This window comes from Gymnoscopelus microlampas (genome assembly GCF_963454915.1).
Source record: "Gymnoscopelus microlampas genome assembly, chromosome: 8".
Taxonomy (NCBI): domain Eukaryota; kingdom Metazoa; phylum Chordata; class Actinopteri; order Myctophiformes; family Myctophidae; genus Gymnoscopelus; species Gymnoscopelus microlampas.
In genome coordinates, this window is record NC_139945.1 from 31,412,698 (window position 1) to 31,437,547 (window position 24,850).

Here is a 24,850-nt window from a genome sequence, read left to right on the forward strand (position 1 = left end):
GCTATTTAAATGTTGATTTCACAAAAAACGAGATTTTACATGAAACATGCTGAGCCAATTTCATGTTCAGCTATGTCTCTCTTATAAAACTGAACAATTCTTCACACTTTTCTGTACATTCTGAAGCTGAAGGCTACAGTTGTCATTCGCAAAAGCCAGGTAATATAAAGGTTAATATAATGCAAGGCAAGATGGGACCAAATAAGGTAAGCTAGGTAACTTAATGTAACACAATGAAAATGTACACAACTGACATACGATACTATCATAAAATGACAACAGATTGAAAAATATATTCATCCTCAAGGGGAAATGGGAGCATTGAATACAGAGACCAGCTCATGCAAGCTGAAGGCATCAAGCTTATTTGGGCAAAAATATATGTGTTGTTGTTGGGGTATTTGTATTTGTACAAGTCCACATACATACACAAAATTCATCCTCTGCTTTTACCCATATCCTATTTAAGCTAAGGGGTGGAGTTTCTACAAGTTATCATTCACTTTACAATGTCTCATTGACTGACTGACTGAACGAATGACCACACTGTTCTTCTTACAACACTAAAGAGGCAGGAATTGGTCATCTAAAGTTAAATTACAATCTCCGTTCCAAATTAAGGCATACTGTAGATCTGATAGACACCAACAATCAGAGAGAAAAACCTGGACAAAGGGAAGGAATATAGGAAAGATATAAACCAAGACCTAGACAAAGCTTCTGGAAATGTTGAAAAGATGCACAGTTAGAGAATGGGCAGAAGAGGTAATAATTGAAGAAAGAGGACATTGGGGCAGCAAAGCGGAATTTCTCCTGGCTGTGGCGGGGAATGTCGTCGGCCTAGGCAATGTGTGGCGATTCCCATACCTCTGCTACAAAAATGGAGGAGGTAAGTCTGTTGAGAACAACTAATTTGCCAACAGTTTTTAAATGTCATGATTTATTCATGCTTTGTGTAATTCAGGTGCATTTCTGTTGCCATACCTGATATTTGTGGCAACATGTGGTGTACCCCTGTTCCTTCTGGAGACCTCCATGGGCCAGTTCACCCAGGAGGGGGGTGTCACTTGCTGGAGGAAGTTGTGTCCACTGGCAGAAGGTAATTCATAACGATGGCAGGTAGGCGTGTGCCGATACACTAATTTCACTATACGATACGATACTGGGCTCACGATATCGATACAATACGATATATGGCACTTTTTATTGTGAAAATATATGGGGGAGAAAAAAAGCAAATGCAAACAAATACTTCTGTTTTTGCATTATTATTGCAAATTGGAAAAAAACGATACATATCGTCACGAAAACTTATCGCGACATATCGCGGGACAATATATCGGCACACCCCTAGATGGCACCAATTTGTGACATTCCACAGTCAAGATGACAAGGGATTGCCATTGATGGTGGCATTGGTGGTGGTCAAGGCATAAAAGTGATGTTTTTGTCTTTAGGTCACACTGGCTACAGTAAATCCCCCAAAACACAACCCACTTCTCCCTTTAATCAGCCAATTGGATTCACAGAATGGAATAGGACATGAAATATTATGCTTGGTCTCATGCCAGAGGGGCTGGTCAATAAAAAAAAGTCTTAGTTCGTTTTGAGTACAAGGTAAACATTGACAACACAGTAGCTATGGTCTAACTGAACACAATTAATATTTAAACAAGAGTGTGTCACATGCTGGACTCATAAGAGTGTTCTCTATGTGCGTGTGTGTGTGTGTGTGTGTGTGTGTGTGTGTGTGTGTATGTGTGTGTGTGTGTCCGCGCGCACACAAATAACAACACAACACACACAAATAACATTATATATATATATATATACACACACTGTATATACTGTATATATTGTCTGATTTTGCAATCAGTGCAACTAATGTGCATAATAAATGAAGGCAGCATTCCCATGTCTATACATTTCCATATGTATCTTCTGTTCTCTGTCTTATTTCCACTAGTATGATTTAGTTGTGTTATATCTTATGGCCGACCTACCAACCCCATTTAGTGTATGTGCAAAGCCGACCAGTCAAAATGATCTACATTTTGCCCAACAGGTATAGGCTATGCTGGGCAGCTGATTCTTTTCTACAGCTGTATGTGTTATATTATTATTTTGGCCTGGGGGTTGTTCTACCTCGTCTTATCCTTCAACTCCCAGCTCCCTTGGGCTAGTTGTAACAACCTCTGGAACACAGGTAAGACATCGTACAGTATATTTTACCTAACATAGTCTCAATTTTGTGCACAAACTGAGGCTATGCATAGCCCCATATCTCTGCTGTCCGGCAGAAACCAGCTAACTCCAAAATGTTCATTTTTCAGGAAATGACAAAAACAAAACAAAAAGTGGAGTTAGGAGGTTTTGTTCTTCATCATTGATAAGAACAGCTAAATGGACCTCCAAGCTCACAATGAGGTTGGAGGTCAAAAGGGGGTGGAGCCTGGAGTCAGCTAAACCAGCTAACTCCACCCCCTTTGGTAAACTTAGCTGGTTTAGCAGAAAGTTTGAGGATCCAATGGAGTAAGCTGGTTTTGTCAGAAGCGTTTTTTAATACTTTTCATTGGTTCAATATTTTTTGAGTGGTGCCAACCACTCCTACATTTGACTTTGTCCGTGTGTCCGTATGTCCGTCCGTATGTCCGTCCGTATGTTTGAGGCTGATTGGTCAAGCTTCACGTGACACGTGACAATATGTTGTCACGTGTCACGTGACAACATATTGTTGCTGATTGTTGCGGATGCAACCAGTTACACTTTCAAAGGCACCACTCTCTTCACACTGGGTGTGATTTTTTAATCAACACACAGACGTAAAGGATGTTCAATGGCACTGATTTATGGGGGAAAAATGCAAAAGCGGAAAAATGGAGTTAGCTGGTCTCTGCTGGACAGCAACGTTATAATATTTGACACACAAATCACTTGAAAGCCTATCTGATCAGATAGTCTATATCCCTTTCCATTCTATGCCATGCTGCTAATGTATCCAATAATCCCATCTCTTTATAACCAGAAAAGGACATTTCAGGGTCCGTAATTGTCTTTTGTTTTGTGAGAGCATGTCATAATTAGTAGAATGGTTACACACCAATTAAATAAAAAAGGCAACACATTCAACCAAAGAACTGTTCAAACCCTGTCGTCTCTGTGATTAACACATTAATCTCTACAAATCCTCTTGAAAACATGACTGAATTGCACTTTCATTAAACGTGCATTATGAATAAAATAATTGAAACGATTATGAATACTACTATCATCATTGTTATGATAACCAAGTTAAATATGTTCTCTCTACCCCATCAGATAATTGTGTAAACTTCTCATCAGAAAATGGTTTCAACAAATGGGCTAACCAGACCAACACCACCTCTGCTGCCACTGAATTCTGGGAGTATGTTTATAAGGGATGATTATAGATAGTCTACTATTAACACACGTAACCACCTTGCATTCTGTTCCTGCTCCTTAAATCCTCTGCACTACAGGCCGCCAGGGTTGCACACTGTGATATAATAGAGCTGTAATGTTTATATTGCAACATTACTAAATAAGAAAAGTAACTTTTACTTAGGCTACCGTGTGCTTCTATTAGAAATTAACACTGTATACAACCAACATGCACTTTCATTTGGAGGATTGTTGAAGAGTATACATTTGTCACTGACAAATTACTTAAAAGTGGTGAAATTGCCTTCCTTTGAATATTCAGTTATCACACACACTGACATTGATGGAAGCAGTAGAGGCTTTCATAATCTATCCGCCATTTCAGCCAGACACTAAAATAAATGCATCCCTTCTTTGTACAATCTGTCTTTCTGTCCAGGCGACGAGTGCTGGCTATCTCAGGAGGTATTGAAGAGGTGGGCAGCATCAGATGGGAGATTTTGTTATGCCTCATTGCTATGTGGATAATCTGCTACTTTTGTATATGGAAAGGAGTCAGGTCAACTGGAAAGGTATTTGTGCACAAAATAAATACAATACTGATAGTCATTCTACCACTGCAGTATAGAGGGTATGCGTGTGACATCATCATCAAACCCGGAAGTTATGCAGGAATGCCTACTGAGTGTCAAAAAAATACTTTCTGGCCTTGACAGCCCATGCATCCAAACAGAAAAGTCATATCTGACAGCTGATTGCATTAAACAACATTAAACAATGTTAAACTCACTTTGCATGTTGCTTTGCCAATCGCTTTGCCACTCGATGTGCCATTCACTTTAAGCATGCGCATACCCTCTATTCACTATTAAAATGTAGATTGACACAACTGTAGATTACTTTGTTGCTTGTGCTCTTTCGTTTCCTTTTCTTTTGTGACAATTCATTTCAATATTAATAAGGTGGGCATAATAAGCTTTGGCTTCAGCTTGTTGACAAGCTTATTGTCAACAATTTATCTTGTTGACAATATTCTGTATGTTCAACAGTTTTTCTTAAATCATGACCGAAAACAAACTAACTAACTAAACTAAACTGATGCAATAATAACAACCCATCATTTCCAGGTGGTATATTTCACTGCTACCTTCCCCTATGCAATGTTACTGATTCTTCTGATCCGTGGACTCACTCTGCCAGGGGCTCTACAAGGCATTGTGTACTACCTCCTTCCTGAACCCTCACATCTCACCAACCCACAGGTATCAGATTATGATATAAAAATGTAAGCCTGAATACAATAAATTCAAACATTATAGGCTGATTTCAGTCCGTGAGAGGTGAACTGAATGGCTTCATGCATGCGTCTCTCATTGCTACTTTTGTCAGAACAGGTGTGGATGGAAGCTGTTGCCCAGATCTTCTTCTCTTACAGCATAGGGGTGGGTTCCTTAACTGTTCTAGGGAGCTACAACATGTACGACAACAACTGCTACAGGCGAGTCTCTTCAAAATGGATTGTGTGTGAAGTTGCGTTGGTTACTTGTTATCCATAGCAATAAGAAAAATGGGTGGCCGTGAACACATAATATATATCCATAGCTGTATCTATACTGGTCCATAATAACTAGGCCTACTTGTTGTAAAAGCTGTTCGTCACCTTCTTAAACTAATGGCCGAAGTAATTCTTTTAAGTATTTCAGGGGAAAAAAAACTGATCCAAAACAAAACTATATGATATTTCTTAATCATTTCACCCAAAACGTTTATAACAAATTATGACTATTATTAACATAAAAATAACACTGTCTATCAGTTATGTAACATAAGAGATTGAAATAGGTTTAAATAGGATTAAACCTGACTTAGGCCAAATGATTTACTGATTTACTCCAGACTTAGACCATTTTTTGGGCCTAAGTCACAAAACCATGTGACTTAGGCCAAAGAAAGTGTCTATTTTGGCCGATAGGCCATTTTACTAAAAGGGGAGGGAACAGCATGATCCTTTTCAATTAGGAGATAGATTTTACCAGAGGTGGCCAGTGTCATGAGGAGCTGACTTAGGCAAAAATATATGTTTTCTCAAAAATGACGTGGGCTATTAGTTTAAGAAGGTGACGAAACGTAAGATATTCAGAATGCAGCTGTTTTTAATTATTGTGAGGTCAAATCTGAAGCTAAAGACTATGATTTTTATTATGTTTTGCAGAGACTGCCTATACCTGTGTTTGCTGAACAGTGCCACAAGCATAGTAGCTGGATTTGCCGTCTTCTCAGTGCTGGGATTCATGGCTCACGAGCAGGGTGTTCCCATTGATGAAGTGGCAGAGTCAGGTACTGAGACAAGTCACAATGTCTTATGTCTAGACTACGTAAATATATAAAGATGATGAATCCATTCCATTCTGAAGTCATACAGACAAGCAACGGCTCAGCAAGGAGATGATTTGGTAGAATTCACACGAGGAGTCACTGGCAGCCAATGGTTTAAAGTAACTAAGTACATTTACTCAAGTACTGTACTTAAGTACAATTTTGAGGTAATTTTACTTTACTGGAGTATTTCCAATTGTCTATACTACTTCTACTCCACTACATCTCAGAGGCAAATACTGTACTTTTACTCCACTGCAATTATTTGAAAACTTTAGTTACTAGTTACTTTGCAGATATAAATTACTACATTATAAAACATACATTTACCACTTTAACCCTATCTTATACCTAGGCCATTTGAAAATAGCAAGCTTTGAGCTTGTAGATCTGCTATTTTCAAACATTTTTGTACTTTTACTGTTAGTACTGTACTTTGAGTACATTTTCATACAAATACTTTTGTACTTTTACTCAAGTAAATTTTGAATTCCGGACTTTTACTTAAAACAGAGTACTTCTACATTGCAGTATTGATACTTTTACTTAAGTAAAACATTTGAGTACTTTTTCCACCACTGCTGGCAGCCCTGTTGCATCAGGCCTTGGCTGTGGCTCAGACTCATACACCGGCTCATGGTTGGATAACATTGAGCAATGACAAATGGTAATGATCTACAGTGTTGTGGTTCTGTTTTCAGGTCCAGGTCTGGCCTTCATTGCATACCCTCAGGCAATAGCCATGATGCCCCTACCTCAGCTATGGGCTGTCTGTTTCTTTTTCATGATCATTCTCTTGGGTCTGGATACACAGGTGATATACAAATGGAAGACTACATTTGAACCTTAGTTGCAAGGCTCTAAGAATAGAAATATTGATTGTTTCATTTGTTGGTCATTTGGGCTCACGTCGTTGTCACTTAGCCTAGCTATGTGTGGATTCTACTGGTGTGGCTTTGGCGCTTTGTTCTACCCTGGGGCGGCAGTGGCTCAGGGGTAGAGTGGCCGGGTAGAGGGAACTGGAAAACCGCAAGGTTCCCAGTTCGATCCCGGGCTGGGGCGCTCTCCTAGAGTTAGTGCCGAAGTGTCCTTGAGCAAGACGCTGAACCCCTAATTGCTCCCGATGAGCAGGTTGGTGCCTTGCATGGTTTCATCCGCCATCGGTGTATGAATGTGTGTGTGAATGGGTTAATGGCACAATCAATGTAAAGTGCTTCGGATAGAAGCGCTATATAAATGCACCATTTACCATTTACCATTTACCCCTTTACCTTATTGGCCAATTTCAACTGCTTTTAAAAACAATCAAATAACCATATAGCGCCTTTAGCCTCTTTGAGTCTTGTTTTTTATTAATCTTGATGAAATATTACCCCAAATAAAAACATACATGAGAGTCCCACTAGACCTGTGAAGTAATTGCTCGCCTTGTCTGAGTTGTCAGATAAATCTATGTCATGATGAGTGGACCAACCAGAAGCATCTTGCATTTCTGTGCCCAATGCAATACATGACAAACTGTGTCACTCCCTTCAAGTCAAGTACGAAGCAGTTGGTTTGCTACTGATGGTTTATTCAAGCACCTTTCTGGCTTAAATGCCCCAACGTCAAACTGTGTAAACATACAAAAAATAAACAACGATAAGGATAACAAACATGTAACGGACATAAAACATTAGGAAAGAAAAAATGCACTTAAGAAATTAAATTACCTCATTGACTGCATAATATCAAATGAAGAGAATGAGCCTTCAGGTAGCCCAAAACAAACAACTGAAACAAAACAAACAATCAATTAAACTCATGATAAAACATGACAAACAACTCATTGACAAAACATAAACGTGTGACATAAAACAGAAATAAAACAAACCTTGGTTCAGCAGCGACCATGCTGTCTACAAACATTCCTACGCTCGCACGGTGAGTATCACTCTGAGCAGTGAATGCGCTTCCTAACCAGGAAGCCCATATATGGGGAGCCGCCGGAAGCTGTCACAACATAGCATCCGGACAGTTTGTCAAAATAAAATAAAAACTTTGAGAACACAAAATAATTACAAAAATAATAAATTAGCAGCAGTTACAAACTGACTACAATATTTTGGCTATTAATGGTGAAATCTATAAACCATGGCATACAGTAGAAGGACCATGTCAACCCAGCACCCTTCAAACCTTCATAACTTTCACCTCTATTTGGTACTTGTGTGACAAACCCAAGATCAAATATGTGGGTGTTTGGGTTAGTCCATCTAAAGCCTGATGATGCAATGTGTTGTGAGTTTCAGGCATTAAAGTACACAAGTATACCCATTTCATAGAGTCATTAAAGTTATTCACTCTCATTCTCATTGTGTTTTCTTTAGTTTGTTGCAATGGAGGTGGTGATGACATCCATTACAGACATGTTTCCCACAGTGCTGCGTAGGACAGGGCGACGGGAGATCTTCCTTCTCATATTCTGCATTGTCTGCTTCTTCTCCCAGATTCTCATGGTCACTGAGGTCAGTATTTCTTTTCTTTTTTCGTCTTCATATGCATAAAGGCCTATCGGCATATCTTGGCGGGTAACAAGCTAACAATTCCTGCCTGTTGCCAAGTAGGCATCATAGTAGCAAAGTGACCACCACAAAAAAAAAAACTAAAATAATTGTTAAGATGCCATTGGCAATATTGAGACATAAAATGTTCTCAAATGTGGGGTAGAGAGGTTCATAATAGAAGCAACATTAAAAGCTTGCACCGTGGGTGACCACTAATTCTTCCCAAAGGTCAGAAATGCTGACACCAAAAGAAATTAAAGTTAAGCTCAGATTCTCAACGACACCCTGGGAAAACATTGTTTAAATATCTAGGTTAGGTTCAGATGTGACCTATTGTTTGAACACCAAACAACAGAAAATAGACTTTGTTGCAAACTGCAATCACACCTCATGTATCTTGCCACCAGGGGGGGATGTATGTGTTCCAGCTATTTGACTACTATGCCTGCAATGGAGCCTGCCTTCTCTTTCTTGCTGTGTTTGAGTCCCTGGCATTGGGCTGGATATTTGGTGGGTATTCTATTTCAGAAATAATACAAAGTAATTCACAAGCAATCGCAGTGTGCAAACATTTCAACAGCTAACATCTGTCCATAACCCTGTACCAAATTCTGAATCAGGAGCAGATCGTATGTGTGGTATCATACATGACATGACGGGCGTGCGCCCCAATCCCATGTTCAAACTCTGCTGGCTCTATCTCACCCCCATGGTCTCACTGGTGAGTTGAAGCAACATTATCTGTAGCAGTGGTTCACAACTGTGGTCCTGGTGACAAAGACTTTATCCACATTCAGATAATTGTATTCACCAATAGCCTGCTCTTTTTATTTTCTTGCTTGGAAATGCCCCATATCCATAGTTTAAGCCACAAAATGGAGCAATCTAATTGACAATTCACAGCATTTGAATTTAAATTCCAAGTAAAGTCAGACAACTGTCTTGAAAACAATTATATCCATAACATTTATAGGCACAAAAGCTTTTTGTTTCCTTTCTCCCCTCAGCTCTGTTTCATATGTTCCTTAGTGGAGTACCAGCCCCTAACTTTCAACCGTTGGTACATCTATCCAGTATGGGCCTACATTATGGGCTGGCTGTTTGCGCTCTCCTCCATTGTACTTATACCAGGGTGGGCACTGATGAAACTGGCCACTGGGCCAGGGACCCTCCGCCAGGTGAGAGTACAGAAGGTAGTAACATTTTGGAATAATTAATTTGAGAGATATACTGTGGCTCTCGTAACAGGGGATTATGTTTTGTAGGTGTAAATGTGGTGCTTGGTATATCTTGAATGATTAACATTGTACCCATGCAGTCGCCACACTGATTCAACTCAGCAACATTACCATTTTGTCTTATTTGTGCCTACCCTGCTAACTAAAGTCTTCAGAATTAATGTGATATGGTGATGAGGGCCTCAAGAAGATAATGGTATGCCTATAGCTACCAAGGAAAAACAAAATCTGCCACTGCTCATCTCATATCAACAGCAATTTCGTGGTAAATCCTATCGCTACAACTAATAGAAAACAAACTGTTCACAAACATCAGCAACTGTCAGTTTTGATACTCTTTAAAGGGAAAATCATTCTGGCATTCTGCTATTCCAGTGATATTGGCCAGCTATGGCAGCTAACTTAATATTTACAAACAGACAACATGTCTCCCTATAAGACGGAAATCAATTAAAGCATGATTTGAATGTTGTATTATTTTAGCTAAGCCTGCAGTATGAAAATATACTTGCAGACTTAAAACTAAAGCACAGATTGAGTTGAAAAGTCGACCTCCAGTCCCTCAAGGAAAGATTGATATTATTCGAACAAAAGTCATAAATCCATCCATATTAGCCACATAATGTTTCGCAATTATTCAGGTAAGTTTGTTCATGTTTTAATGACTTTGGAATGAATGTAACTTCTCCAAATGTGAAATTTCATGGAATAATGGGTAACTATTTCTCTCAACTCATTAGCGCCTCCATTTGTTATGTGAGCCAGCCGACCTGCTGACCCAGAAGACAAATGCTCTGCTGCACCACATGACCTCAGAAGCAGAGATGGAAGCGAGAGATGGAAAGGGATAAGCTAATGAAAGTATTGGGAATCCTGTGTGTACATTTTTGAGCAGAGAAATTGCCAGTCATGTACTGTTACTTGACTATCAGCAACTGATTGTCATCTGTTAGGCCTATTGCTAACAATCAAGTAATTCATCAATTAATTAGAAAACTTACAACTTTATTTAGAGAAGTGTTCCATCAAATCCATACTTGTCAGGCCTTATTATGAGAATGTTTGATCATATTTGATAAAGGGAGCATACATTCAGTACAGAAGAAACACTGACTGTAGACTTACTGTTGCCATCATGTTATTAGGTGACAAGCCAGTACCATTTTCTTGACAGATAGGCCTATTACGTAAATGTCAAGAGAAAAACTGGAACCCTCTGATGATTCAGGAACTGGACTGTGTGAACTGAACATACCTGTATGACTTCAAATAATGCCTACTATTCCACAATGTGCTTGTGTATTCTCAACTTAATGAGTCAAAAATATTTCACTGAATTTATGCGTCTGATCTGATGGAAATGATGGCTAATTCACTCACTCACACCCCCCCCCCCCCCTGCATTGGATTGGACAAGAAGCGATATTGAGGCCATGATTTACTATGCTATCTATCTCTTGTGCATGATATGCATTTCTTCCCTCGTTTGTGTGTAATTTGTGCGCACATTATATACACTTCATGGACTACAGGGAATCAGAGTACAATTTGGAGTCTGGGAAACGGCTACATCCAAGGAAGTGGCCAATTGAGGGTGCGGTTGGGGTGGGCAGTGAGAGAGCAGGGGAGGGTGTGTGTGTGTCTGGAAGTTGGAAAAGTGGGTATTCGCCAAGGTGTGGTGAGAGTGCATGAGAGGCAGGCAGATAGGTGAGGGTGGATTGTACATTGTGCACTCAAATTAACAAAATGAGGGAATGAATTAACCAAAATGAGGTAGCAAAATGTATAATGTGTGCATGAGATAGCATTTCTGGGGATCAATGTAGTAAATTGTGCCCTCAATAAAACAAAGTTTCCATAGAGTAGGCTACTATTTGTGGAGGACAGGAAATTTATTCAACAGGAAGGGGGGGGGGAGAAAACGTTTTTATTTGCTTATCAGCTTTTTGATGGAAAAAGGTCTTACTTACTATTTTTTAAAGGGACCGGGGAGGCAAGGCAACTAGGTAATGGCAGGATTCAAACCTACACCAGTGATTCTGGAGGCACATAGACATGTTGTATCATAAACCGAGAGATAGGAAATGCATGCACAATCATTATACAAACAATTTTATTATTTAGAAATCTGAATTGTTGACCATGGTGCCTAAAAGATGTAAAGCACAAGAACATTAGAAAAAGAGAAAACAAATCATAAACATACATACTGTATATGCACAAAACCAACCGAATGTTAACATAAACCTACAGTATACTATTGTAATCTTTTTAAACGTACAGTACAAACTGGTTCATCTACAGATAAAACAGATGATGCCAATAACACCACTAGATGATGCCAATAACACCACTAATTTGAGGCTCTGTATAAATAACTCTAAACCATTGAGTTCAGTTTGTACAACAAAGCTTCCAAGAGGAAATATGGGGGGAAAACATAGTCAAAACAGTAAATGAAATTGTTTCCATTCCCATGAGATGCTTATGCACTTGGTAGCTTCACAGAGAAACAGTTTTGATTGAATTTAATGTGATATAATGTGATATTTCATGTCACCAATGTGCCTAGGTTGTGGAAAAGTTTTTTTTTTTTTTTTTTAAAGGCTCAGCTGAAAAGCATTTGCTCGGCGGCCTTGGCTGAAATACAGTGTAGCGCAGTCTGTTACTTTGTTTAAAGGTCCTCTCTGCGTCATTACGCACGCCGCTTTACCATTTTCCTTTGCCCTAGTGCCATACCTCTGGGAGCCAGACCAACCACAACTTCCACAGTATTGATCGGTGCCCTTATAGCTCACACAAAGAAAAGAAAAGGAGAAAAAAAACGTTCTTAGTTTGGGAGTGCTAGTCACAGAGTACGATACTAGAAACAAAGTGCACATTTTCAGTCTCTGAAATAGGACACATCACACATCTTTATTCTGACCACAACAACGGTCTGACAAGACCGTTATGAGCACCATCAGTTCAACAGCTGAAAAGGATGCAATGAGATATCTCAGAAGAGACTGTGAATGCCTTCTAAAAACACAGTCTCTGTATTTCTTGATCAGAGTTCTTTTGCTTACAAGTGCTTTCCTGAGTCCTCAGTGTTTTTCTACGCAGACTGGAATGGTGATATCAAATGACATGTGGGGATTAGGTTACACTGGACTGCTGCTTAGAGATAACCTTCTACACTTCCAACCCTTTTGTCCCATCAGGTAGAGTGACTGACTGCAATGGGAGTAGAGGTCTTAACGGGTCCACCCGTACCCAGAAACCTGAGACCCTACCCGAGACCCGAGCATATCCAGGTCCAAAATCTTGACTTGTGTCACGTGTATGGGTCAGACCAATTATAATTGCAGCGGGTCTCGGGTAAGCAAATCTTAAATTGATATACCCGTATGGTCCCGCAAGGCCCCGATCAGCTTTTTTTCATATTGAATTCTTTGATCTTCAGTTTTAAAATGAGACGTATTTAATTATTTCTATAAACAAAAGGTGCAATTCAACATAACAAATTAATTATTTTTGGAATTACATTGGCAGTACATCAGTGGTTACATTATAGCTCGTTTGCTATAGCCGATTATTTTTGAATCTCTTTCTGTGTCTGGTCCGGTCAGATAGGGCCTGCACCCATTAGGGTCCGTTAGGTCATGGGTCTGATTATCCTCGTGTCAGTTTCAGCACAGGTCTCTTTAAAAAAAAGATTTAAAACAAATAATAAAGAATTATGCATATGGGTTTTGGGTAACAAAGCATTCCATTTCGCGTTCCATTTCAGAACGGGTCCAACTTCGGTAAATTGCAGTCATAACAAACGAAAATGATGAAGAACGTGAAATAGAAACTGAAGCCATAAATAGTGTTTGTTTTCAGCTTCATCAGCCTGCATAGAAACGTTTGATGATCCTTAGGAAAACTGATCTCCATAACCACCAATAACGACTTTAAATCAAGCATACTAAAACAATAATTTTCACAACCCAAAAAAATGGTTTTCTGGTTAGGTACTGTAGTGGCTTTTAGGTATGGATTCCTTTGACAGGCACTAACAAACATCCCCACCAGTTGAACTGTCAGGTGGCACAATGGTGACTTTCTCTGATTGCTCCTTGTTGACCTTATGCTTCTCACCTTGCTCTGAGTGAGACATAGAATTGCTGCTATTGACTGAGCTATGCTCCTGCACAGGACACGTCTGTTTCAAGTTCAACAGTGGAGTGTGAAGTGGGAGGGAGGGAGCATCTTGATTCTGAGCAGCACATGCAAGGTTGGTATCTCCCACAGCACCAGAATCATCGCTATCTGAATCTCCTGAATGTGGGTTGGAGGAGTTCTGCTCACTGCGCAGGTCTGTTAGGCTGGGGTAGCTGCCGGATTGTGCCATAGCCTTGTGGACCTTCTCCCAGGCTTCATCGCCATCCAGGCTGCTGTTGGGAATATTCGCAGCCTGGCACAGTAGTCGGGTGTGCTGGCGCAGCTGAGCAATTTCATGCTCCGTGGCTTTACTCTGGCGGAGCAGCTCTCGAGTGCGCATGGTAATATCCAACAGGCCCGACTGGCTGAGGATTTCGATGGTGTTGAGGAAGCGGCGATGATGAGAATTTAAGAGGCTGTTCCATAATCCATAACCCTTCCTCGCTGCTATGATGGAAGACAAGTGGCTGTGCCGGCGCGAAATGAGGGAGGTGTCTAGACCGGAAATAGATTGGGAGTCCAGGCTGGAAGAAACTGCGGTAGGACCGAGGTGTGCGCAGCTATCACTGACTGAGACGGGACATGTGTCCGTTACCTCAGAAGAAAACGTTACAGAATCAGGCTCTCTGAGGTGTTTCTCAAGTAGGCTCTTTAAGGTAGACACGTTATGTCTCTGATCTTCGGTGCACATCCTCTTGCTCTGGCTCTGGGAGTCCTGGCTTGCCTTATCCGGTGGCTTTTTGGCAGGGTGTGGAGCGATACGAGGATAAGAGTTGAGGATGGGCAGATAGGTACCATTGCATTTCCTTCCAGTGCCATTGTTTTTCCGTGTCTGGGGTTTATGAAGTCCATCAGAGACAGGCAAGTTTGGGGTTGTGCTTGACTGTTGGAGTAGGATCACGTGGGGGGCAGTATTGGTACTGGTATCACCTCCACCATTCCCCCAGATCAGCTTAGTCTGAATGTGATCACCTCCATCCTGGATCATCTCCGGCTAGAGGAAGAAAGAAAGAAAGAAATAGAGGTTGATGAAAAGGTAATGATGGTAAAAGGAGGCAAGAAAGAGGAGCCAAATCCAATGAAGGTAAGGAGGGATCATACTACATTATATTTGAAGCATTTAGGCTGTTGGAATCCAGAGTGACTTACAACAAGTGCTATCAAAGGATGTGCCTCAGTTCCTAGTACACCAAGATGCTGTCGGGTCAAAGACTCAGGTCAAAGACTCAACAATAATCTAAAAATTATCTATGATCCTTGAAGATGATTGAATAAATTGTCTTGAAAGAAAAAGTAGAGGAGAATGTGATGACAACTGAATTCGTAATACGGTAGCTCAAAGTCTCAAGCATTTGCAAAATGTAACCCACAGAGTATCACCTTCGCATATGAAAACAATTACTGCTCTCCTCCCTAGAGATTTGGACTTGGCCAGGGTAATGAAAAACACAACCCTGTGCTCTGTCACATTTGGATGTGAAAATGTCAACATTCCTTCTAAATGTTCTAACAGCTTCAAAGTGGTTCAGCGGTCCGTTCCAAGCTTTGGATCCAAGGATTGCATTCTATTTTTGGTTACACCATATGTGTTTACATACTACATATATTACGTATTCAAACAATGTAAATCACTAAATGGTCTCATTTGTTATTCATTTTATAAGAGGGAGCTTACCAACACCACACACAATCTCCAACAGACACAATTAGCTAAGTGTTTTGATTGATGTACTTTATTTAGTAAGACATGGGAAACAGTACCTGGAAGTACAATTCACAATACAAGAATATGTTCAAACAATGTTAATCACTAACGTTCTCATTTGTTTTTTTTGTTCTCATTGCAAGATAGTATCCTTTTAAATCAAAATATCAAAATACAAACTATAATCTCGCGATTACATGTTGACTGATAGTTATAACATTTATGACATACAAAAGAGAACATTACGTGATTTAAATTGTTTGAATATGTAATATAATGACATAATATTACATATTACAATATTAATATTAATAAACTATGTAACTACGTTACATATGGCCAGACATAACTAATATATGTATGAAAAGGCCATTAGTATCCATTGTACATTTCCTAGCAAGAACAGGCTCATTATTATTGGGGTATGCCTTGTGGCGGAGATCTGTGCTCCACTGAGCGCACCTTTCTAGTGTTTAAAAGACATATATATATCATAAGGAGACTAGGAGAGCAGCTCACTTTTATCGAATATACCGGCATGAGCAACATTTGGTTTACAGCCCATCCCTATTCTAATCTATACATTCTTAAAAACTGCCCCTCCATACATTAACAGTATCGTACCTGCTTGACCACCATGTTCTTCAGGACGTAGATGGGTCTGACCTCGCTGCTCCCTGGCATCAGGATGGGATTCGCCTTCTCAGTCCTGTCTTGGCCCCGTCCTGGGCTCTGTCCTGGGCGTGGAGCTTGTCCATGGCCACTGGCCCTGGGTTGGCTCACAATGTTGTGCTGGTCCTCAACATCTGCCTGCTGCCAGTCCGAGCCATTGTCTGGAGAGGAGAAACAACGGGACATTTGTTTTCAAATTTGTTTTCTTGGTCCAAGGCACATCAAAGGGCCAGCCAAAATCTCAAGGCACATCTGTATTTATATCAGGGCAAAATAGCCTCTATAACATATTATATATACTCTCATATCCACACTTATGACTTTGTAAAAACAATTGTTTTGATTTGTTGACTAATGCCAAATCAGGTTCAAGTTGGAGTATACCATTCTCCACATATTATTATTGACAAATCTAGAGCTATACTATGATGACTTACATCCAGGCCAAGTATGTGGATAAAATGGTATTAAGGTGTTCAGTAAAATATGGGGAAATTAACACATACAAATTATCACATAAAAAATAGAGGGGATAAAAGGCCTATAATGGTAATGTTTCACACAATCGTGGTTAAACTAGCACTGACAATGTTGCTGTGTAGTTGTGCCCATACTCTATTAGCCTATAATGTGTGGTATGAATGGTGTGAAAGGTGTATGAATAAGAAAATAAAGCATCATGCATGCTCTGCAGACTTTTTATGGCTAAAGGTATTGTACAATGTTTTCGATAGTATTTAGTTTTCACTGTAATGCAACCAACCTCACACACCATGTGCAAACTTGTACATGCAACATACCTGGCAAATTAAATAATGTAAATATTAATGATACATTTCAGATGGTTCAGTGTGTAGAGAGGACAGAGTGAGGGGACACATGCGTGACACAAGTCAGGGCAAGGGTTGGATTTGAACCTCGCACTCACAAGGAGGTCTACAACACCAGATACCACAAAGAATAAATAATTAGAAAAAAGAAAAGAAAAATCTCATTCACCAGAGTAACCAGAATCTTTCTCTGAACTGCAGCGGGAGCCCCGTCCACTGGAGTCATCTGTGTCTTCACGTAAGGCCAGCAAAGCAGCGCTGTTGCTCTTATCCTTAGCATTCTTGCTTGATGTGCGCAGGTCTTCTTTAGGCATGCTGAGGCCTATTGGGACATGGCATAATTCATACAATTATATAACATTTAATCTGGCCAAACAATTCCAGAAGATTATGTGAGTACCTTTCCCCGTAAATGTTAGATCCACAGAATTTGTCTTCTAAATAATGAAGGAAATGTTGTATTGTGTTTTTTTTTTTCATAGTTTGGGAACTAGAACTAGTTTTGTTCAAACTACAGTGAACTCCATGAGTACTCGGACAGTACATGGTCACTTGGCCCCTTCATAGGATGTAAAATGAGATCGTAAGGGGCAACTGGCAGTATGAGATTCATTCACATTACAGACATACGGTACGCAAATAAATCACAAAAGCATTTGGACAGGTTAAGATGATATCCAGTAAGTTATTTTGCAAAATGACCTGCTTCTAAAACAGTTTTCACAGAAGAATGGCAGAAGAAATTGCAACTGCTGCACTCTCTATTATTCCCACACAGTGCTTGTCCTAGCAGCTACTGTATGCATTTCAAATGTAGCCTGTATTCCAAAAAGATGAGAGGGCAAAAGTTAAGACAGCTATTTATAAACTATTCTTCTGAGACACATACATAGATACAGCCGAGAAGCCAAGGAATGCCCACAAACCATCACAGGCATGGCTGCCATGGGAGACAACCAAGCATGGTTATATATACACTACTTCTGTAGGCTATTAGCAGGGTTGCATTGCTCATGGGACGGCCTTGCACGGCGTGCAAGAACCTATTTGAACAGGAGCACGCGCAGGCACATGCATAGATTTAAAACAACTTTAAATTCACACCTCAACAAAGTTTACACAGGCTCCCGACTCACACCGGGTGAATTAACATAGGAATGAGCCTAGATGCATATCAATTGGCCATTGTGTGACCTGTAGTGTAGTGTAACGACGGGTCGCCGTTACTATAACTAATTCATATTCAAACACAGCTGAATAGGTATTGTATATGTAAAGAAAGACACAGATTGTAACAAATGCATTTATTGAAGTTATGGGGGGTGGGGGCAGTGAGTTTCACTCTGAAGGTGCGGAGGTACTGATGTCATCATACACCTATGAAAGAACAGAAAGGCCACATTAGTAGAACTCCACAGTAGTAGCATATTTTGAAATTGACAACCATAATGGGAATGGGAATCTCTGATGTCTAAACTTACCTCTGTCTGTTCTCCCCCCTTCCCAGTGTGGTGTTCGGGCCAAAGAGTTCCCTCCGGCAACACATACCCTATTTATTAGTTCCGGGGAGGTGATACCAAGTGGGAAGTGGAGAGAGGGGAGATCGGCATCCACTGTAATTAATTGAACCATGTTTATGGGGTGGGTATATTTAGAAGGCTCAGTGGGAATTGTAAATATGTATTGAGGGTGCATATACAGTAGTCTAATGTTTTAAGGAAAATTGTATTGTATGTTTATATGTGTGGGAATATTTTGGAGGTACCTGGGGAATGGTAGGAGCTAGCCAGGTAATAGGGACCCACCTATAAAAGGCAGTCAGTATGGTATGTGAGATGAGCTGACAGGTTGTGCCCAATACTTGTCAGTGAAATTGTAAAAAAAAAAAGATGAAAAATAAAGACTTTGATTAAAGGTCGCTACTGGACTGGTCTCCACTGATTTGCTGCCTTGGCCGCTCGAGCAATCTTACATGTAGGTCTTAAGCGACGTGCGCGTGACGTCATTAAAATAGAGTGCAACCACGTTCCAATTCAGCAATGCAACACTGGCTATTAGCATCAAATTCTTAATTTTAATTACACAGGAAAACATGTAAACATCTAAAAGTTGTATCGTTGTTCCTTAAGAAATGCTGTTTGGGAGAGTGTCAGTTTAGCTAATTGCTGTGATCTTAATATTGAGCTCATTTAATTACTCTATATCATATCACTGCATTTCCTTGAGTTTGTTTCTTAGGGCGGAAGACCCCACACTTTGCAATATGAAAGGTTGTTGTTGTGTTATTAAGACTTGACAATAGAAAACAAACACAACAACAAGGAAATGTGCAGGGGAGTAGATGGAATACAAACAGCTCCCCAGTTACATAATTCCTATTTACTTCATTATGTAACCAAAATATTACATCATACCATCTGACTATGAGTTGGCAATACTACAAAGCAATCAAATGTGTGGTGGGGTGCATACAAATGTTTTCCCAGTTACATCATTTCTATTTAGGTAATTATGTAACCAGGAAGAGTATCATATCATATGACTATGGTGCCATCCGATCTCATGGTAGTGATTTGATGACTCCAGATAGTTCCTATGTCCCATTAGCCTCCCATACCATGCCTGTCAAAAACATATTAACTACTTAATAAGCCCTATTTTCAAAACGTTTAAAAAATGTTTCACAATGTCTTAGCTGCTGTAGCTTGGAGTTCTGCTATTTTCTTTTGAAACGTTTCCCCTATAATGACATTGCCCAAGATAAGGACACCACAGGGGCTTATGTGGTTAATAAGCTAACTCACTGCTTCCATATTTACCAAATCTAAATAGTCTTCCAGCCAAACAACTGTGAAACAGGACAAGTCAGTAAACAGTTGAACTTGGAAGAATATACGTACATGTTTTCAGGGATTTTGACCTAGCCTACAGATATCACAGGGCAAAAAGGAAATGTAAATATGTAAAATTCCATATAGTATTTGAGATTAATAATAGGATTGATTAAACAATTATATGGCTATCTATCTATCTATCTATCTATCTATCTATCTATCTATCTATCTATCTATCTATTATATAAATCTATATATTATATCTATCTATCTATCTATATCTATATCTATATCTATATCTATATCTATATAATCTTTATTTTTTCCCCCAAATATATATTCTGTAGACAAGTTAAATGTAAGGAAACATTTTATTTATAGTGCTGAACAAAATGCCATGGCCTCTCTGCATATTTGTGGTTAACTGCACACATTCATTCTCACACACCACATGACTCCTCCTTCCGCCTCTCAATGGCCAACACCAGGTCACGTCAGGACCACTTCTTTTCTTTTCGCAGATGAGTGAGGCTGGGACCGAGGCTACGTCAGGACACGAACCAACATATAGCTACAACAACTGTGCAGTGTTGCCATGTCCTGGGGTGACCTGGTGTCGGTCTTAAGTTAGGCCCATTACGAACCTCTCCCTCCGGAACTGTATAGCGGAGGGTTCGTACGGGGCTAGTGGGCCATTGAGAGGCGGGAGGAGGTCACGTCAGGACACAAACCAACATATAGCTACAACAACAATTGTGCAGTGTTGCCATGTCCGCTTATTATAAGCGACTTTGGGCTTGTTTTTATATAAAGTTGCTTGATAATAATATTGGTAGTAGCGGGTTGCGATTAATATATATTTAATGTATATAATATAAATATATAGAGACACCATACAAGATTTTGTGGATTTGAAAATAATAAACGTGTCCACTTTTTCCCAGGAATTTTCTTTGACAATAGCAGATCTACAAGCTCACAATGTGAGCTTGTAGATCTGCTATTTTTGAATAGCCAAAGAAATCTTAAAATGACACACATGCGTTCCCTTCCCGGCCGTATGATAATAACATGAGCGACACGGTATTCAAAGCAGCATGAAGGGGGGTTTCATAGGCGGAGTGGCAGCAGCAGCAGCAGAGTGCATTTCAGGTCATCCATACCGCGCAGACGTAGAGCACACAGACGGGGGTTATTGCGGGACACGCTGCGTCTCTAAACAGCGTTGCCAGATTGTGCGAGAGAAATAAGCAACCAGGTCTAGGAAAACAAGCCCAAAAGAAGCGACTAGGGCACTTAGGCCATACATTGAAAATAGCCGATCTACAAGTCGATCTGTGAGCTTGTAGATCTGCTATTTTCAAATAAATCTTGGGGGGAAATGTAGAATATGTTTGAAACATTTTAAGATCACAAATGTTATATAACACATTTTCAAGTGTGTGTGTGTGTGTGTGTGTGTGTGTGTGTGTGTGTGTGTGTGTGTGTGTGTGTGTGTGTGTGTGTGTGTGTGTGGGGGGGGGGGGTTTAGTTTACAAGCAACTTTGGAGAAAAACAAGCCCAAAGTCGCTTATAATAAGTGGACATGGCAACACTGCTGTAAACTGTCCTGGGCTGATCTCTCTTTCTCTCTCTCTCTCTCTCTCTCTCTCACACACACACACACACACACACACACACACACACACACACACACACACACACACACACACACACACACACACACACACACACACCCCTCTCTCTCTCTCTCTTACACGCACGCCCGCGCGCACACACACACACACACACACACGCACGCACGCACGCACGCACGCACGCACACACACACACACACACACACACACACACACACACACACACACACACACACACACACACACACACACACACACACACACACACACACCACAACTGTCCACCGTGGCTGTTATAACCATGTTGTAAGTAACACAACACAAAGCTGCCAAAATGGCTTCACCCCCCCCCCCTTCCCTTCCCCCCCTGCTCAGCTAAACATTACAGGCATCAGCCTGTATTCCCGGATTCACTCACTGTCCCATCCGAGCCTACCAACACAAGAATGCTAACAAACAACTCACCAAAAAGTAAGCCATTTAGTTCAAACTTCAACCAACACGGTAAAATGAAGGGACTGTACGGTTTTGATGTTTCAACAAGGCCTTCTTTATCGTAGCCCTGAAACATGACTGTCATAATATATTATATTATATGATATGACAGTCAGGGATGAACTTCTACCTGGTGTTTGCACTTTCTCCCTTTTGGCCCGTACATCTACATAAAGGTTCAGATATCAAATATAAAGTGCTGACCGAAATGGCCACGGATGTTATATGTATGTACGGCCCCTTAGAAGTACCCGTATCTTCCGTATTGTTCGATAAAAAGCATTATAATCCGATCGGTGGACATTGTCTCCGTATTTCCCATACGCTTGCAACTGTGCGACCCTATTGGTTGGGAGGTGTACTGCACCCTGACTCTGATACATTATAACTCTGAGAAAATGACCGATCGGATTAAAATGCCTTTTATTGAACAATACGGAATATATGGGTACTTCTGAGGGCCCGTACATAATTCTAACATCCGTGGCCATGGGGTAAGCACTTTATATTTGAAATCTGAACGTTTATGTTGATGTACGGGCCGTAAATGGAGAAAGTGCAAACACCAAGTTGAAGTTCATCCATGATGGTCGTGGCAGACGACCGTCGTGTGATCCATGGCCTTCTTTATTGTAAACAAATAGGTGGGATGATCGAGTGCCAATGATGCAGACAAAGGCAGATATTAGACTCTTGCTCTTGTAATACAGTGGTTGTCACACACACTGTGCCACTTATTATGTAACCATAAGCACATAACTTCAAGTCCAGCCTTTTATGTCACACTTCTCACTTTGCATCGGAAACAGTAAAATAGCAACTGTCACACTGTCATAATAATGGACATTATCGTTGGTAGAAATTAATGCATGGTTGCTGAGAATACTATAAAAAAAACAACGTGCAAGTTATCTAAAATGTGGAAGCATGAACTAATAAGCTAAATTAAATGCAAAATGGTCATAGCATGCATGCAGTTCATCCCCAACTGTTACATTTGAACTGTATTAGCCTTGGATCAAGACTATATCATAGATGTATTTTATCGATTTTTACATTTTTATATATAGATACGAAAGTAAAAGCCAGACTCGATCAAATACATTTAATGATAGTCCTAGATAGATCCAAGGCTACTACTGTATTAGAAAGACACATGAAGAAAAAATAAACTTACCCCCAAGTGTAATACCTCAAACCTAAAAAAATATTTCCAAGGAAGGGTCTCTGGACCACTCTGGCAGGTTGTGGGACAACAGACATCGGGGTTAGACAAGGACAACTGAAGGGCCACCTAAGAGTCTCTATTATATCTCTCCCACACCAGTGTCTGAGTGTCAAGCGCGACCTGCATCAAGCTATGGTCAGTGTTGCCAGATTTTGTGAGAGAAATAAGCAACCAGAACCGAATAGAACAGTGGTTCTCAAACTTTTTCGTGCCAAGGACCCCCGGCCAAATAGACACTTATTAGACCACGGACCCCCATTTGAAAAGATAAGCCAGGGACCCCCATAAGAGAAGATTTTTTACAGCTCTAGCAGTGATATCAACCATTTTAATTTCAAGGACCCCCAGTTTGACATGCATTAGGCTACGGACCCCCATTTAATGGCATGTAGTCTCTGGGACCCCAATTCATATTGTAAAATCAATGTTAATTTAACTCTGACAGTGTACAAATGGAACCAAATTGACCCGTTAGCGTCCATTTGGTTAAATTTGTACACTCTCAGAGTGTTCAGTTAGACCCAGAAGTCCATTTGGTCCCTGTCCATCATTTAGCTGGGGACCCCCTGGAACCCCCTCAAGTACCCCTGGGGGTCCTCGGACCCCACTTTGAGAACCAATGGTATAGAACTGCATATAACTGTACTTTTTTTTTTTTGCAAACTGCTCAATAAAGTATGTATTCAATCAATCAAAACCAGGTCTAGGAAAACAAGCCCATAAGCGAAAATATTTGAAAATAGACGATCTACAAGCTCGCGACGCGTTGTGAGCTTGCAGATCGGCTTTTTTTTTTAAATGATTAATTTCTTTGGTGGGAAAAAAAATGTTGATTTTTCAATATTTGAACAAAACAAATCTATGGCATAAAATATTTTCAGACTGGTGTTCGCTGCTGGGTCCTTGACTTGAACATGTTTGAGAAACACTGGTTTAAACATTAGGAAACAAGCCCAAATAAGCAACTACACTTTAGAAACAAGCCCCAAACCACCAATATTTGCAAGCAACTTCACAGGAAAAACAAGCCCAAAGTCGCTTATAATAAGCAGACATGGCAATACATTAAGTCTGACGAACGTAGGCATTTGACTTCCGGTTGATTTAAAAATAAAGGCAAATGTTGACAAATTTCATGTTTAAATATTTTTTTTATTAATAACAAACGTTAAATGAAAGCAATTGTGTTGTTCCTGCAAGGAACATGTCAGAAAAAGAAAATCATTAAATAAACTATCAAACACACTCTAACTATGGTGGAAGAACCCGCAAATTACTGTCTCCCTCAAAGGAGAGACTAGACCAAATTCAGATTCTCCCTCAATGACTCCTTTTAACGTTTCTCAAAAATAATTAAAAAATAAATAAATTAGTAACCCTTACCAGACCTCATCGGCACCCATACTACGAAAATAATCAGTGCTCTGTGCAGAGAAACCCCCCCCCCTCCTCTCCTTCCCCTCCCTGGTATGATTGAGTGTCTTGATTATTGTCTGTCTTGTCTGTTTATTTTTATTTATTTATTTATTTTTATTATTTTCATGACCCTATTATTATGCTAATTACTGTACTGATTTTATTGTTTGTTATATTGTGCCTTGTTTGTTTGTAGTTTTTTGTCCAAAAAAATCAGACCTCTTTGTTCACCACCTATAATTTCTGTATTTTAACCTGTCTGAGAAAAATAATAGAGAGATTT

At 40.0% G+C, this 24,850-nt stretch overlaps 2 protein-coding genes across 2 annotated transcripts; one reads left to right on the forward strand and one right to left on the reverse strand.

The window, feature by feature from the left end:
• Nucleotides 1-726: 726 nt before the first annotated feature.
• On the forward strand, nt 727-10,413 carry LOC311050547 (sodium- and chloride-dependent GABA transporter 2-like; the record flags this gene model as incomplete). Its single annotated transcript, XM_084064633.1, has 14 exons — nt 727-889; nt 965-1,099; nt 2,066-2,206; nt 3,319-3,406; nt 3,842-3,974; nt 4,530-4,664; nt 4,797-4,900; nt 5,615-5,739; nt 6,480-6,592; nt 8,148-8,285; nt 8,732-8,834; nt 8,945-9,045; nt 9,332-9,502; nt 10,303-10,413. The coding sequence occupies 14 exons, from the start codon at nt 727-729 to the stop codon at nt 10,411-10,413; spliced, it is 1,761 nt and encodes a 586-aa protein (XP_083920759.1).
• A 1,060-nt stretch (nt 10,414-11,473) lies between these two features.
• LOC311050835 (CLOCK-interacting pacemaker) lies at nt 11,474-23,270 on the reverse strand. Its single transcript, XM_084065003.1, has 4 exons — nt 23,101-23,270; nt 17,127-17,279; nt 16,080-16,288; nt 11,474-14,744 (listed from the first exon to the last, which is right to left on the reverse strand). Exons 2-4 carry the CDS (start codon nt 17,269-17,271, stop codon nt 13,602-13,604), a joined length of 1,497 nt encoding a protein of 498 aa, XP_083921129.1. The 5' UTR covers nt 17,272-17,279; nt 23,101-23,270; the 3' UTR covers nt 11,474-13,601.
• Between the last annotated feature and the right edge of the window lie 1,580 nt (nt 23,271-24,850).